The 14,665-nt window shown below is 48.4% G+C and overlaps 1 protein-coding gene across 1 annotated transcript in view; it reads left to right on the forward strand.

The window, feature by feature from the left end:
• Positions 1-318: 318 nt before the first annotated feature.
• Gas7 (growth arrest specific 7) overlaps positions 319-14,665 on the forward strand; it is a 231,524-nt gene continuing 217,177 nt past the window's right edge. Inside the window, exon 1 of the mRNA XM_027427111.2 lies at positions 319-501. Within this exon, the coding sequence (XP_027282912.1) occupies positions 319-501 (183 nt within the window). The remainder of the gene's footprint in view (positions 502-14,665) is intronic.

Below are 14,665 nucleotides of genomic sequence, written 5' to 3' on the forward strand. Positions count from 1 at the left end.
GAGCCCGCGGTCCTCGGGTCTCCTCCCCCTGAGCCCCGCCCCCTGCCCGGCGCGGGGGACCGCAGAGCTGCTCGGCCCGCGGGCGTCGCCGTTAGCTCTTCGGAGCCCGCGGAGCCCACAGAGCCAGCGAGCGTCCGTTTCCCTGCAAGGAGCGCTTGTGGTCCGCCGACTCAGGGACCCCTGCGCACCCCCGCCACGGCGCGCGCCCAGAGCGCGGGAGCCCGGAGCACCGGGCGCCTGGGACCCCGCGCAGCCAGTGGCCAGCCCGGGAGGCTAGGCAGGGATGCGGGTTGCACTGTGAGCCCGGGCGCCAGGGCCATGGCCGGCGCCCGCTGCCGGACCCTGTACCCGTTCTCCGGGGAGCGGCACAGCCAGGGGCTACGCTTCGCTGCGGGCGAGTTGCTCACACTGCTCCAGGTCCCGGACGGCGGCTGGTGGGAAGGCGAGAAGGACGACGGGCTCCGTGGCTGGTTCCCCGCCAGCTACGTGCAACTGCTGGAGGTAAGAGGCTAGGGCTGGGGTCGGGGACCTGCGATCCGCCGGATCTCGGCGCTCTGGGGAACGAAGGGTGCGGGGATGCCCTGGGGCGTGGGTAGCTCTCCCCTCATACCCAGCCTCCCGAGCATGTCGTGGCCGCTCGGGGGAAGGGAGAACTTGTTGCCTGTGCGAGTTCTGTAGCGGGCGGGCGGGCGCGCTGCCGCGGATGACAGGGGCCGCCAAAGGGCCGCCGAGCTCGGTGGTCTTGGCAAGGCTTTCGGATGATCGGGGTTCGGAAAGGTGGTCCCACAGCCCCGCCTTTCCCACGGATCAGTGGTCAGTCATGCTGTCCGGGGGCGGACTGCCCTGCTGCCCCCGGGCCTCCCACTTGCTGGTCAGCTGAGATGCACCAGTTAGCAGTGAGCTGGAGCAGAGCAGCAAGCTTGTCTGGGGGATACAGCTAGACCTTGGGCAGCGCCCCCTCCTCTAGGCTCAGTACCCGAAAGTGGCTTGTTCCTGGGGATCTGGCTTTGCCCCAAGGCTACATAGGACAGCTGAGCCAAGTCAGCTGGCTGCTTATTGTCTGGGTGACAATTGTGAGGCCTCTCTGGCCTCTAATCACTGAGCTCATGGTCAGTCTGAGTGAGAGAGTCTAAGTTTCTAAAGTCCTTTGTGTGTGTGTGTGTGTGTGTGTGTGTGTGTGTGTGTGTGTGTGTGTGTGTGTGTGTGTGTTGGAGGGGGTGTTACAGAGAGACTGCTGATCCCAAGATCATCATAAAGACTAAACTAACCATCACCCTCAGTCGTGTCTGTATTCCTATGTTTTGGTGGAAGCCAGCCTAAGGAACCAAATTTATCTTTTACTGGGACCTACTTAAGAACAAAGTAACAAATTTTGAATGGAAACGTTGCATGCAACTCAGGCCAGGGTGAAGTGGGGGAGTTAGGGGTGAAAAGGTTGTAGATTGGGCAGGCCTGACAAGCGTCCTGTGGCAGCATTATCAAATGTTTGCCCAGCCTTCTGTAAGCACAAGATAGTTCTCTCTGATCCAGAAAACAAACTTGCTCTAAATGGACGACAGTATTCCTGGGCAAAAGGCTGGAATGAGCTTCCTGGAGTCTTAGCAGGGGTGTCTCTTCTCAGAGAGTTCTCTTCCCATGAGTTCCCACTCATGGTGTGTTCCCAGCACCTGTACCTGCAGGGGAGGCTCAGGTTTGGCTTTCTGCATTTCCCAGTTCCATCTCTAAGGGCCCCATAAAATGATGGAAGCACCATCAGACAGGGAAACCTTGAGCCTCCTGACAAAAAAAAAAAAAAAAGAAAAGAAAAAAAAAAAAACAGCTCTCTGGAAGGCATGTTCGAGTTCTTTTGGTGGCCACGTTTCCCCAGGAAATACTGATGTGGAAATTTGCCTGGTGATTGTCTGTCTGGTGAGGAGTGTCCCTGGCTAGATTCAGCCAGCTGTTTTGGGTGGGGATTTGTAAGAACAGAGTGCCCCTGCTTTTCCCTGGGGGAGGGAAGGGAGCATGAACAGGCCCAGGAGACAAAGCAGAATTATCTTCTGGGATGGCCTGGGTGTGCCTGTGGCATCCCTTGGCACTTACAGAGCCGGGAAGTCTCTGGTACTTAGGGACCTTTCAGACCCCTTGTGTCTATGAATAGCCACTCAGTGCCACCAGGAGGACCCTCCCATTGTAGAGTACCTACACAAGCCATGTGTACCATCACCAGTTTCCCAACATCTCTGTGAAGGTGAGGTGCTGTCCTCCACATATGAAGCTCTATTGGTTTTGAGAAACAGTCTTTCTACACAGCTCAGGCTAGCTTCAAATTTGCAGTCGTCTTGCCCTGCTTCTAAGTGCTGGGATTCAGGCATGTGCCACAATATCTGGCACTGTCCTCATTTTACAAACAAGAGAAGATGTGACAGCATGAGAAAAGCAAGTCTGCCGTCCAAAGGGTCATGTTTGCACACTAGACCAACAACTCAGATGACTGACTAAATTCCTTGAGTATTTTGAAACCCAAAGGTCAGTAAAAGAAGGCTCTAGAATGATGTATGTGATGAACAGTGGGTATGCACCTGAGGTTGGCGTGTTGATGACAGTATCCTTAAGAAGACTTGCAATACTGGGGCCAAAAGGAGGATAGCTACAACCTGAAGCACCCCCGCTGACAACCCTGAAGTTTAAATTCATCCATGACCAATTGAGGTGGGTTTTGGTGCCTCTCAAAGGTGGAAGCAAGGGTGAACCTGGCCCCACTGCCCAGCTCCATCCTCAGCACCAGAATGGAGGTTTGTGGATCAGGTTCTTGGTGACTGGCAACCTCCTATGAGAATAAGCTCCATCGCTGGGCAGAGATCTGGGAAGGGGTATGCCATGGAGTCTCTTGGGATGGGGTGAGTGTTCACAGACAGACTCGGTACAAGAATGAAGTATATGACTCTTGAGACTGCAGGAACTGAGCAGCAGCTAGTAGACAGAGGAAGGCCCATACATCCCCTGCTGTAGGAGGAGAAGTCTAAATAGAATGAACCCCATCAGCCTCTTGGAGAAGGGTGGGGTGATGGGCACCCAGCTGAAGAATTGGGTTTTCCTCACAGTATCCCTTTTGCCCTCTAGTGGAAAGAGGGATAACAGGAAGTCTTAGTGGAGGGTGTGAGACACTGACAAAAATGTGCAAAGTGGACTCTCCCCAGGAATCTTTTCCTGGTTCAGACAAAGAAAGGGAAGCTAGAGGCCTGCCTTTGCAGGAAACACACAGTATGGAGGGGGATTGGAAGTTGACCCTGAAAGGCTGGCTAGATCTGCCTTGGGGATGGCCAGCCTCAGGAAGCAAGGTCTTAGAGGACATGGTCATTGGGCAATCTCTTTGGTCATGACTCCTAAGAGCTGGGAAACTGATACAGTGAATATCTGGCTTAAGAAGATGGACTCTAGAGGACCTAAGCCCACACAGAGAAATATGAAACCCAGGACCTGGGTCCTGGCTGTTCAAGGTGTGGCCCAGCCCTTTACAGGGCACCTGTTCTCCCCAGAGGCTTAAGAGCCATGCTGGTTGGCTTCCCACTACCGTGGCAAAGGTGCTTGGGATCAGATTTGAAAGGAGAAAAGGTGTGTTTTGAATCTGGGTTTGGCATATTCAGTTTATGGCCAGTCCTTGGTCCATTAAATTCTGAGTATATGGCAAAAAGGAACATCTCATACTGGCCGGGAAGGAGGAATAGTGTCCTAAAACCCCCACCCCCACCCCCACCCCCATCCCCCGTTCCTCAACTAGGACCTACCTCCCAAAAGTTCCACCACTTTCTAGGAATGCCACAGGCTGATAACTGAATCTTTAGTGTTTGGGACTTTGGGGAACCTTTAAGATCCCAACCATAACCAGGCCTACCAGCTGACACCCAAAGCTGAGTGTGGTATGTAAAGTCCCTGAGATGAGAGCAGGGAATAGCCTTTCTTGGTAGTACCTTCAGCCACGAAGAAAAGGAGTAGCCGAGAACTCTACTGACATTGTTTGAGAGACACAATAGAAGAGTAAGTGGATGGGAGAGCCAAAGCCAGGCTGGAGGTTGTGGGGTACTGGCCAGCTCCAAGACAAGCTCTGGGTCACTTCCATAGACTTGGGAACTGACATGAAGGTCATTTTTCACCAAATGGTAGAGGTAGACTCTATCCCTAGGAAGACTTGGAGCGTCAGGTGTGGTGCTAGAGTAGGCACAAGGGCTTATCAGACCCAACCTGGAAGGCCCAAATGGACTCAGGAATTCCTGTGGTTTGCTCTTACTTTGAAGAGAAGTCAGGGGCCTAAAGGGTGGTGTAAGACCTCAGTAGAAACACCCAGAGTTTTGGGGAAGTGACTTTGGAAGGTGAGAAGATTGCAATACAGAAATGCCAGAGCTTTCCCATCAGGTGATGCCAAGGGCCATGCCAGCAGGGTTAGTCCTGTGAGGTACTGTTTGAAAATTTACTGAAGCACAGCTGTATCAGGCAGTATTTAGGTTATGAGGTCTCCACCCCCATGAATAGATTGATGCTGATTATAAAGAGGCTTGAAGGTGTATAGTTTGAGAGCCTGTCCTTTTCCTCTCTGCCTTCTCCCGTGGGATGATGCAGTAAGAACTCAGCAGAGGCTGACACCTCCATATTAGGATCCTCAGCCTCCAGAACCATGAGAAATACTTTATGATGTACTCAGCTCATGATATTCTGTTATAGCCATTCACAATGGAGTAAGCCAAACACATACTGTGACCATGTTTGTCAGTGGGATGATGGAGGTTGCAAGGGGGAATTCTTTACTCCATGTCCTCTCCTTTGCCTTTTCTCTCAGTCTGGCCTCGTGTGATAGGCAGGAGGTGATAGGGGTAGCTGTGGGAGTTGATGGGCTGTGCTGTGGACAATGAAGATGTGGCTTCTCTATTGCTAGGTAACAAAGCATCCCAGCATTCATCTGTATGACTCTGAATGGACAGAGCTCCGCTGAGTGGTTCTTCTGTTGGATCACCATGGCAAACTGCTGTGCCAAGAGAGTTTAAGTCAAAGGACAGCTAAGGATTGAGTCCAGGAGACTCCATTGAGTTGGACTCATATGTTCCATCTGGCCTCTTTCCACATGGCGTCTCCTCTGTCAGGGCATTGTCACATGGCCTTTCTCTGCAGGGTCGTTAGAGTTCTTGTGTAGTCAGTGGCCAGCTTCCAAGAACACAAAGGGATGACTTGGGCCTTCTTAAGGCTTTGACCAGGTTGGTCACATCACTCTGCCACATGCTACTGGTAAAGTGACTCATAGGAACAGTCTGGAAGTAGCATGGAAGGGGAGGTAGGTTCAGGCTTGGAAATGGGAGCAGGATTCATATAGTACCACATTCCTGCCTCCTAAGGATGGTTAAGACACCATGTCACATGTCACACATGTTAGGAGGAGACAGCAAGGCTTAAGCGAAAGAGAGAGAGAGAGAGAGAGAGAGAGAGAGAGAGAGAGAGAGAGAGAGAGAGAGAGAGCTCCTAGAAGCTGAAAACGTGTCATGGATATAGACTTTTGATTTGGAGACTTCTCTATTCCTCTATTTCCATCTTAGGAGTTAAAAAAGCATTTTTTAAAAAAGATTCCAGGAATTTCTTTATAGAGGTGCATAGCAAATGATGCTGCTGGAATCTGAAAAACAAAAATGTTTGCCTGGCCCTAAAGCCTGGGCCTGTCCACTAAGCTATCAGCACACCAAGCCAGCCTTTTCATGCCAGAGCTTTGATAATTAATGGACACAGTGTCTCCGGGCTGCCTGACATTCAGGAGATGTTTGCTATGCTACAAAAATTGATTTTAATTTAGGGCCTTTTTTCGCTGTAACATGAAAATTGCCTGAAATGGGTGTGACTCTGACCTTCACAGCAATATTTTTTGGGGGGTGCAGTCATTGACTCTGTTCACAATTAGGGTTGGTAGCTCCCCAGGTGTGTAATTGGGACTGAAATTGTGCCATTTTCACAGAGTCATCCTGCCATTCAATTAAGAGCCCACATCAGCAGCTGCTGCTGTTTGAACATCTATGATTGGCCATAGCACTGTCTGCTTCTGCCCAGCAGGAACCACCCTTCAAAAACGCAGTGCACTGGCCTGGCCCTTCGACCACTCACAAGACTTTAAAGCATCGGACAGAGCTTCTGGATTTTGTGGCCTCCAGGCATCTTCACAAAAGTTCCCTTAGCAACAAGTCGGCAGGAATCCCCGACATCTGTTAACCACTGGGCAAATCTCTGAGCTCTACTTCCTCCTACAAATGTGAATAAGCCCCCACCTACCTTCCTGTATTTTTAGCCTAAAAAGGCCCAGCTCGTGTCTGGCGACTGGATAGACCCTCATTGTGAAGGCCATGCTGGCCCCCACGGATGTGTGCTAAACCAGAAAGCTCTGTGTACCTACATGGTATGGTGACTGTTACTAGATCCCCCAGGAGACAGCATTCCTCTAACACTCTCCCTTATTACCCACAGCAGCAAAGTAAAAATGACAGCTCTTTTTGATTGAATGCTGAGACAGATCCCCCTGTCCCTAATTGCCAAATTAGTAGATTCCTCTCTTCCTGCAGAGGCAAGGATTCTGGAGTGTTGTTTATACCTACAGGGAAAAGTAGAAGTGGTAGCCAGCAGGTGTGCCTGGCTTTTCCTTGGGCAGAACAGAGCATGAGGTGACATTGTAACTTCGTGGTTGTGTGCATGAACCATGAGTGGTCTGTGTGGAGTGGGTTTTTGTTTGTTTGTTTTGGTTCTGGGGACCAAACCGATGTTCAACTTCTGGGCTGCATGCCTCCCCCTTCCCCTGCCCTCCCCCTGTGGAGTATTATAAGGCTCCGCTTACTTCCTTCTGTCCCATTTGGTATCTCCTCTGCATGCCCTCCGATAAAGGGTTGTTTTTATTCACCTCACTTCCTGGTTCACTATATCTGCTTCCTTTCTCAAACTGCAAATTCAAGTCCGGATTTAATTCCCAGGCACTCAGATTTCACACGTCAAAACTAAGCCCATAATCTCTGCTCACTCCACCGTCTTCTGCCCACCCTCCTGACTGAGGTAAGGTCACCTCCATCTGTCCTCCCAGTCCCCCACGTTTGAACCTCTTCCCTTTCCTGTCCTGTGCTTTAGCTAGGAAGTCTGCCCATCCTCCCTTGGGTTTCCTGGAGCTTCTCTTTCTGCACTTTGCATTGGCAAACCTTTTCTAGCTAAGGCCAGGAAACGTTTTCTAGGCTTTGTGGGACAACAGGCAAAATGACATAAAAGCTGATTCAGGAGGCAGTGAGAGGTGAGGTAGTATGTGTTGTGTCACCACCCCACAGGGCTTCTGTGACAGTCCAAAGCTACCACAGATAGTCCAGAATTCAGAGCTTGTGTTTATGTTCTGAGAAAATGTGGGTTTGTTGTTGGTTTAAGGCAGGGTCTCCTTTAGTCCACTCTGGCCTCAAACCCATGATGAAGCTGAGGATGTCCTTGAACGCCTACTCTTCTTGCCCATATCCCCCAAGTGTAGCCCAGGCTGTCTTTGAGTTCCTAGTAGTCCTTGAACTCTGCTTCTCAAGTATTGGGGTTACAGGTGTGTACGGCCACACCCAGCTTCTCTTTAGAGCTCAAGTGTCCTCAGAGGTGGATGTAGTGAAAAGTTGGTCCAGGGAAATGTTTACAAAGTGGAGCCTATCGGGAGATCTTCAGGCTATGGGGCATGCTCTCCAATCTCTTTAACTTCCTATCCTAGAAGGTTTTGGAGACAGGACATGGAGCTGTAGCCCAGGCTCGTCTGGAACTCATTAGGCAGCTGTCAAGGCTCACCTTGAACTTCTGGCAATCCTTCTACCTCAGTCTCTGGAGTTGTGGACTTAGAAGCATAAGCCACCACATTCAGCCTTGGGGTTCACGCTGCCTCAGGTTCCCACCACGTGAAAAGTTTATGTTCGTAATGCACAAAGCTCATTTTATATGCTGTTATTTAAAAACATATCCAAATCTGGATGGAGATGTAGCTGGTCTGTGAAGAGCCTCTTCTGCTCTTACAGAGGGCAGGAGTTCAGTTTCCCAGCATCCATGTTGGGTGACTCACAGCTACCTGTAACTCTAGCTCCAAGAGACCTGATGCCCTCTTCTGTCATCCACAGGCACCTGTGCTCACACACACACACACACACACACACACACACACACACACACACACACACACACACACACACACACAAATTAAAAGCAGATACCCCCATATCAAAGAGGAAAAGGTTGGTATATTGGTATATGAAGGAACAGAATGTCTGAGCAGATCCTTTCTACTGAAGAACACAAAACATCACCAACTGATCCCATCTCTCTATAACTCAGGAGCTGAAAATGTAGCTGAAGATGTAAAAAAAAAATTATGACTTTTGTTTTGAGATAAAGTCCACTTTTTAACTGGCCTGGAACTTGGGAACCTTCTCCTATCCATGTTTCCTATTGCTTGGAATTACAAGTGTATGCTACCATGCCTGGTTTAAAAAAAAAAAACAAAAAAAAAACCAGCCTTAAAGAAAAGAATAACAAAAGTGTCTTTCATTTTTTTTTTGGTTATTGTTCTTTTGTGTTTTGTTTTGAGACAGGGTTTTTCTGTATAGCCCTGGCTGTCCTGGAACTCACTCTGATGACCTGGCTGGCCTCAAACTCACAGAGATCTGCCTGCCTCTGCCTCCCATTAAAAGCATGTGTCACCACTGCTGAGCTTATTGTTCTTTTTAGATAGGGTCACTCTCTGTAGCCCTGGTGGGCCTAGAACTCACTCTGTAGCCCAGGGTCTTGAACAATTTTCCCGTCTCAGCCTTCAAGCACTGGGTTACAGAGATGCAGCAGCACAGCTCACTGCCACTGAAGAGCATTAGGGTATGTACACCTTCTGACCCCTGAGTTGTACAGAAGCCTGTGTTAGACAAAGGTGTGAGCTTCACCATACCAACACAGTACTTCTTAGCAAGGGCAAGCCTAACTTCCCTCTAAATCCCCAAGAGGAACTGGTTAAAATAAGGCTAACCTATGTTTATTCCAGGACCAGGAATGCAGAAGGGCTCAATAACTAAACCCAAACGGATTTAAAGATTCAAAATGTTGCTTAGGGACATTTTATATTTCCAAGGAGTTAGCAGAGTTTACACTTCTTACAAGGAAGCAAAAAGAGATGCTGGCCTCCAGAAATGAATTATAGAAAAAAAAAAAGCAGGGATGGCTAGGACTGCATATGGAGTAGCCATCATGGCTAGAAGGGATTGAAGGGCTATGCCCTGGCCTTGGACCACACACATTCTTTTAAATGACCCATTATAGCAAATCTTTGCATTTTGAGAGGTAGAATTGACTTTATTTTTTTAAAGCCAGCTTTCTTCTGCATCCAAGTCTAGTGACTGCCTGTCTGTCACCTTGTTATAGAAAGCATTTAAGGCATCTTACCAAAAAGCATATGGTACAATATGATAAAATCACAAATACCCGAGGAAACTGGGGAAAAGGAAAAAGACAGGGAAATGGGGTAAAGACTGCTGGAGTGAAGTTTAAGGAGTGGAGAGGGTGACTGAGATGAGTTCTCTTTTTTTAGGGCAAATAAGAGCCCCTCCCTTCAGGTAATGATGTTTTTGAGCAGTTGCAATGAAGAAATGTTGTGGTGATGGTCGCATTATCAGCTTATGTGGTGTCAGAACAGGTGGAGATAAACTAACAAAAAGTTCTGGATTTTCAGTGGCTAAAATAGCATAGGTTTAATTCTAGCTTGTGTTGAAAGTCTGTTGCAAGGTAGTGTGGAGCTACAAGCCTCTCCAGTGCCCTGAGCCTTGAATGGATTCGGTGTTGGGAACGTTTTGAACAGGTAAGTGGAGTCTGCCTGACCTTTCTCCCATCTCCATTCCATCTCCACCATTTGTCTTCCTGGGCTCAGATTTTCATCCTGAGGTGCTCCTCACCCACACAAAGGGCAGCTCCTGCAGATGAGCTCTCAGGAGGGAGGACTAGAGTTGACGCCAAGTTCAGTCCAGCTGAAGCTTCTCCCACCTATTATCTATTTTCCTGATCCATTTATTCTTCCTGAAAAGCACTCTTCCTCAAGAATTGCCTCCAACTCCACAGCCTCCACTTCCCTCTTTCCTGAGAAGGTGTTAAGTGTTTAAACATGTCATCTTTCATTGAGTGAGGCTCTTGAGTCTTTGTATGTTACTAAATATATATGCCTCCCCACCCCACCCCCATTAATCTATCTATTGTCTTTTCTTTCTTCCTTCTTCTTCTTTTAACTCAGAACACCAAACCTCCATGAAGATGGAATAGAGATGGAACTGCTCCTTCCCTGTAGGCTCCTTTTCATAAGCTATCCTGAAATCAAGTGCTCCCTGAGCACATAGGCTGCCCTGGTATCAAATGCTCCCTGAGCACATAGGCTGTCCTGGCATCAAGTGCTCCCTGAGCACATAGACTCTCCTGGCATCAACTGCTCCCTGAGCACATAGGCTGCCCTGGCATCACGTGCTCCCTGGGCACATAGGCTGTCCTGGCATTAAGTGCTCCCTGAGCACATAGTCTGTTCTGGCATCAAGTGCTCCCTAAGCACACCAAGAATCATTTCCCGATTCTAGGCTCTGCAGTTGTGTCTCTCTTTTTTATGTGAGCATGTACCATGTACTATGGAGTTATAAGCTCCCCCATGGGGGCTGAGTAGATAAATGGCTTGTCCTACAAATGTAAAGACTGGGGCTCAGATCCCCTACACCTGCTTGTAAATCCCTGGGATTGGGAGGTAGAGATGGTTCCCTGGGGAAATTACCTAACTAGAGTAATCTAGTGGGCAAACCTCAGGTTCATTGAGAGACCCTCCAGCAGTAAATGAAGTGAACAGCAATTGTTGAAGAAGATACCTGGCATCAACATCCAGCCTTTACACACACTCACTTGCACATATTTGCACACACACACACACACACACACACACACACACACACACACACATACCTTCATAAGCACACCTGCACACAAATATATAAGCAAAAAATAAAAACAAAAACCTTCCCTTGGGCAGTCTTTGGGGACTCTTCCATGCTGCACAACTGACAGGCAATCTCTTTGAAGAGAATGTGGGTTCGCACAGGTTCGGCCCAAAGCCCTTCCAGACATTAGCATCCATTGCTCTGTCATCTGTGTACCTCAATTCTTCCTCCTTCTTCGCTGCCTGTCAGATGCAGAGAACGCCAGGGTTAATCAACAAGAAAACTAATTAAGCTGTAAAAATTCTTCAGAGATGCTATTTTAAAAACTCTACTCAAACCATTCCTTGTCCTAATTTAATCATCAGGGAGAGCGTCCTTATTTCGGCGGTGCCTCCTGGAAGGCCGTCATGGAGGCATCTGCTGCTGATTTGTAATATAATTTAGGAATAGAAGTAGGAAAGCGGAACTTTAAATTTAGTTCGAGTCTACCGTTCTCATTTAGCAAGTGTTTTATTGATAAATAACTCCCAGAGTTTGTTGTGCGTGGAGGGAAAAATACAGCTCCATTGAGTATCAAGGGTGGTGCTCAACACAGAATCTAGTCTAGGATGCAGTCTAGGATTCTGGTATTATAAACAAAGGGGTTGAGTACCTCACTTGAACTGAGTTTCACGTCTTCTAGGAAAGTCTTCTGTACCCAGTGACACCCCCCAGCCCTTCACTGTACATGAGCAACATAGAACATTTCTTTTCTTTTTTGGGGGGGGGGGTAAGTCAGGATTTCTCTGTGTAGCTTTGGAGCCTATCCTGGCACTTTCTCTGTAGACCAGGCTGGCCTTGAACTCACAGAGATTGGCCTGCCTCTGCCTCCCGAGTGCTGGGATTAAAGGCGTGAGCCACCAACACCCGGCTCATGGAACATTTCTGTGACTTACCCAAGGGAAGTCTTCCCTCAAGCTGTTCTCCATCAATACCAACTGGATCTTCTCTGATTCCACTGAGCATGACATCGACGGCTTTGTGGCATGAGTGAGAGTTTGCAGGCGAAAGGCTCAGTCCCAGTAGACTGCCCTGCCTCACACGACAAGGCCAAGCAATGTCACTTGTGCCCCAGAGGCAGAAGTCCACTGCATTTCATCTTTCACTGCAATAGCATTTCCAACTAGCTCCCAAGAGCTGATGCTGTTGCTGGCCCCCAGACCCAAGTTTGAGCATCAAGGCATATGGGTGCATGGAAGGGATAGTTTTTACTTTATCTATAAGACATGTTAAATCCTAGAATTAGATTGGATATTGGATTTATTTTTTTAAGTGGATTATGTGGAGCTATGGGAGGTCATGGAAAGAACACATTTTGGAATTAGACCTCTATAAGTATATTTAATCTGAGGAAAAAGATATGTCCACAGTGGGTCCCTGGCCACAGGGTGAAGGCAGGGGTAAAAGCCTGACAGTTGTCAAAAACACAGGGTTCAGCCCACAGTGAGGCAGCTGGTAGAATAGAAGACTGCAGGCAGGGTGATGGGTCACAGGACACGGGCTCAAGGTTTAGATAAACAAGAAGAGCTGCAGTGGTAGGGAGTGAGCCTAAGAGGGTCTTGCCCACTGTCCCCAACATTAGAAAATTCATACACTCAAGGCACAGCCTCCACCTCATGAGGCTGTTTGTGAGTCCCAAGAGGATGCCAGTGCTCTGTGTAAACAAGGTTGGGGGCTTCTATTGCCACCATCCAGCACACAGCCAGTCGTGGGGCTGCCTTCCAGATGTGGGCAGCAGAGTGCAGAGCAGGAGGCTACCTTCTTCGGCTATGGATTCTCTGCAGCTGCTGCCTGCCAAATTCCAGGCAAGTGCAGAACTGTGAGTTTTATAGAGCTCCCGTGAGGGTCGGGGGAAGAGCTTGATGCCTGCACACACCCTGATAGCAGAATTCAGGGCTCTCCATGCTCTGGTTTTGAGCCAAGATGGACTCAGTTAAGCCTGTTAATTGGGATTCCCACTGCAGGCTGCTGACACCTCATTCCATTGCCTTTCTGAGCTCACTGTGCAGGGATGTCTTTGTACAGCACATAGGTAACACAGGCATGCTGGGCTTCTCAAGAGGTCCAGGTTCAGATTCTAGGACTTGGGGTGGAGCCCCAGCTTCGGCATTGTTTTGAACCCCTTCCCCTTTGGAGGCAGGGTAAGCACAGGTTAAGCTAGCCTTGAACTCTCCATCCTTCTATTTCTTCCTCCCTGGTGCTGGTATTACAAGGATGTGCCACCACACTTGGTGAGAGTATGCACTTTTAGCAAGCCTCTGGGGATGCTGTGTATTTGAGGAGACACCTTGGAGTCCCATGTGAGCAGAGCACTTTCTTAAGAGCCTTGGGGTACACACAGGTCTTACTGGTCTGAATCCATAGAAAGCTGTAGCTGAAGCTCTCCTTAGTTTGGTGGAAACTGTTACATAAGAGTCCCTGTTGCTAGAGCTGGTCTAATTGGTCTTAATTGTTTTTTTTTTGTTTTGTTTTGTTCTGTTTGTTTGTTTTTTCTTAACTGGCCTGATGGGCTTCTGGCTTTCTGGACACTCTTGGAAGAGACTCTTCTTGTAATGAGGAAAAGGTTAGTTTGTGGGAGAGGTAAAGTTCTAGAGACTGCTAAAGGATGTCAGAGTTTCTTTTCTTATCTTTTGCCTATTTCTGGAGCAAAGGAAAGGTCCCAAGAGGCTGAATGGAATACAACTTTCCCTGCCTCCCTCCCTCACTCACTCCAACCTCCCCCCCTCTGTGCTAGTGATGGAACCCAGGTCCTTTGTGCATGCTAAGTAATCTCTCTGTGTGTCTCTCTGTCTGTCTGCACACACATACACTTTTAAGGCAGGGTCTCTATGGCCCAAGTTAGCTGAGAACACAGCAATTCATCTGCCTCAGCCTCCCAAATTTCTGAGATTACAGGAGTGGACCAGCCCATGTGGGCAGGAAGGGCCTTTTTAACATGTTTCTGTGGACCCTGAATCAAGTCCCAGGCCAGCATTTGAGAGCTCCAAATGAGAGATGATGTCACCAAGCTGCTATCTCTCCAAATCTCAAGTAGGACCTACAGGTCCTGTCTGTCCTGGACTTTATCACTCAGTCCCTGGGTTAGGCTGCTGGCTACCTTCCAGACTATTAAGGCTGACTGACCAGAGCCCTCTCCTGTTTAAGGTTTCTGGGGTGTTTCATTCCACAACAATACAGTTGAGTGTCCTTTATCCAAAGTGTTTGGATCAAAAAACATTTCAGATTTCCAAATGTTTGCACATACATAATGAGATATCTTGGGTACCAGACCTTTAAGCAGAAGTAAGTGTGTGTGTGTGTGTGTGTGTGTGTGTGTGTGTGTGTGTGTGTGTGTGTGTGTTGTGACTGAAGAATAAACCAAATGGCTTACACATGCTGGGCTAGTATCCTGGTGCTAGTGTCAGTGAACCACTGAGCTATATCCCAGCACTACTTGTATTTTTTTTTTTATTTTAAAACCAAATCTCACTAACTTGTCTAAGCTGGACTCCAAATCCCTCTGTATCCCTGGCTGGCCTTGAACTTTTGATCTTCTGTGTCACCCTCCCAAGTACCTGGGATTACAGGATTGCACCACAATGTCGAGCTCATAGGGTATTTTTAATCTGCTTGTTTTCTCCACAACTCATCATATGAGGTCAGTTTGGAATTTTCCACTTGGGGTATCATGTGGG

This window comes from Cricetulus griseus, chromosome 7 (assembly GCF_003668045.3).
Source record: "Cricetulus griseus strain 17A/GY chromosome 7, alternate assembly CriGri-PICRH-1.0, whole genome shotgun sequence".
Classification (NCBI taxonomy): domain Eukaryota; kingdom Metazoa; phylum Chordata; class Mammalia; order Rodentia; family Cricetidae; genus Cricetulus; species Cricetulus griseus.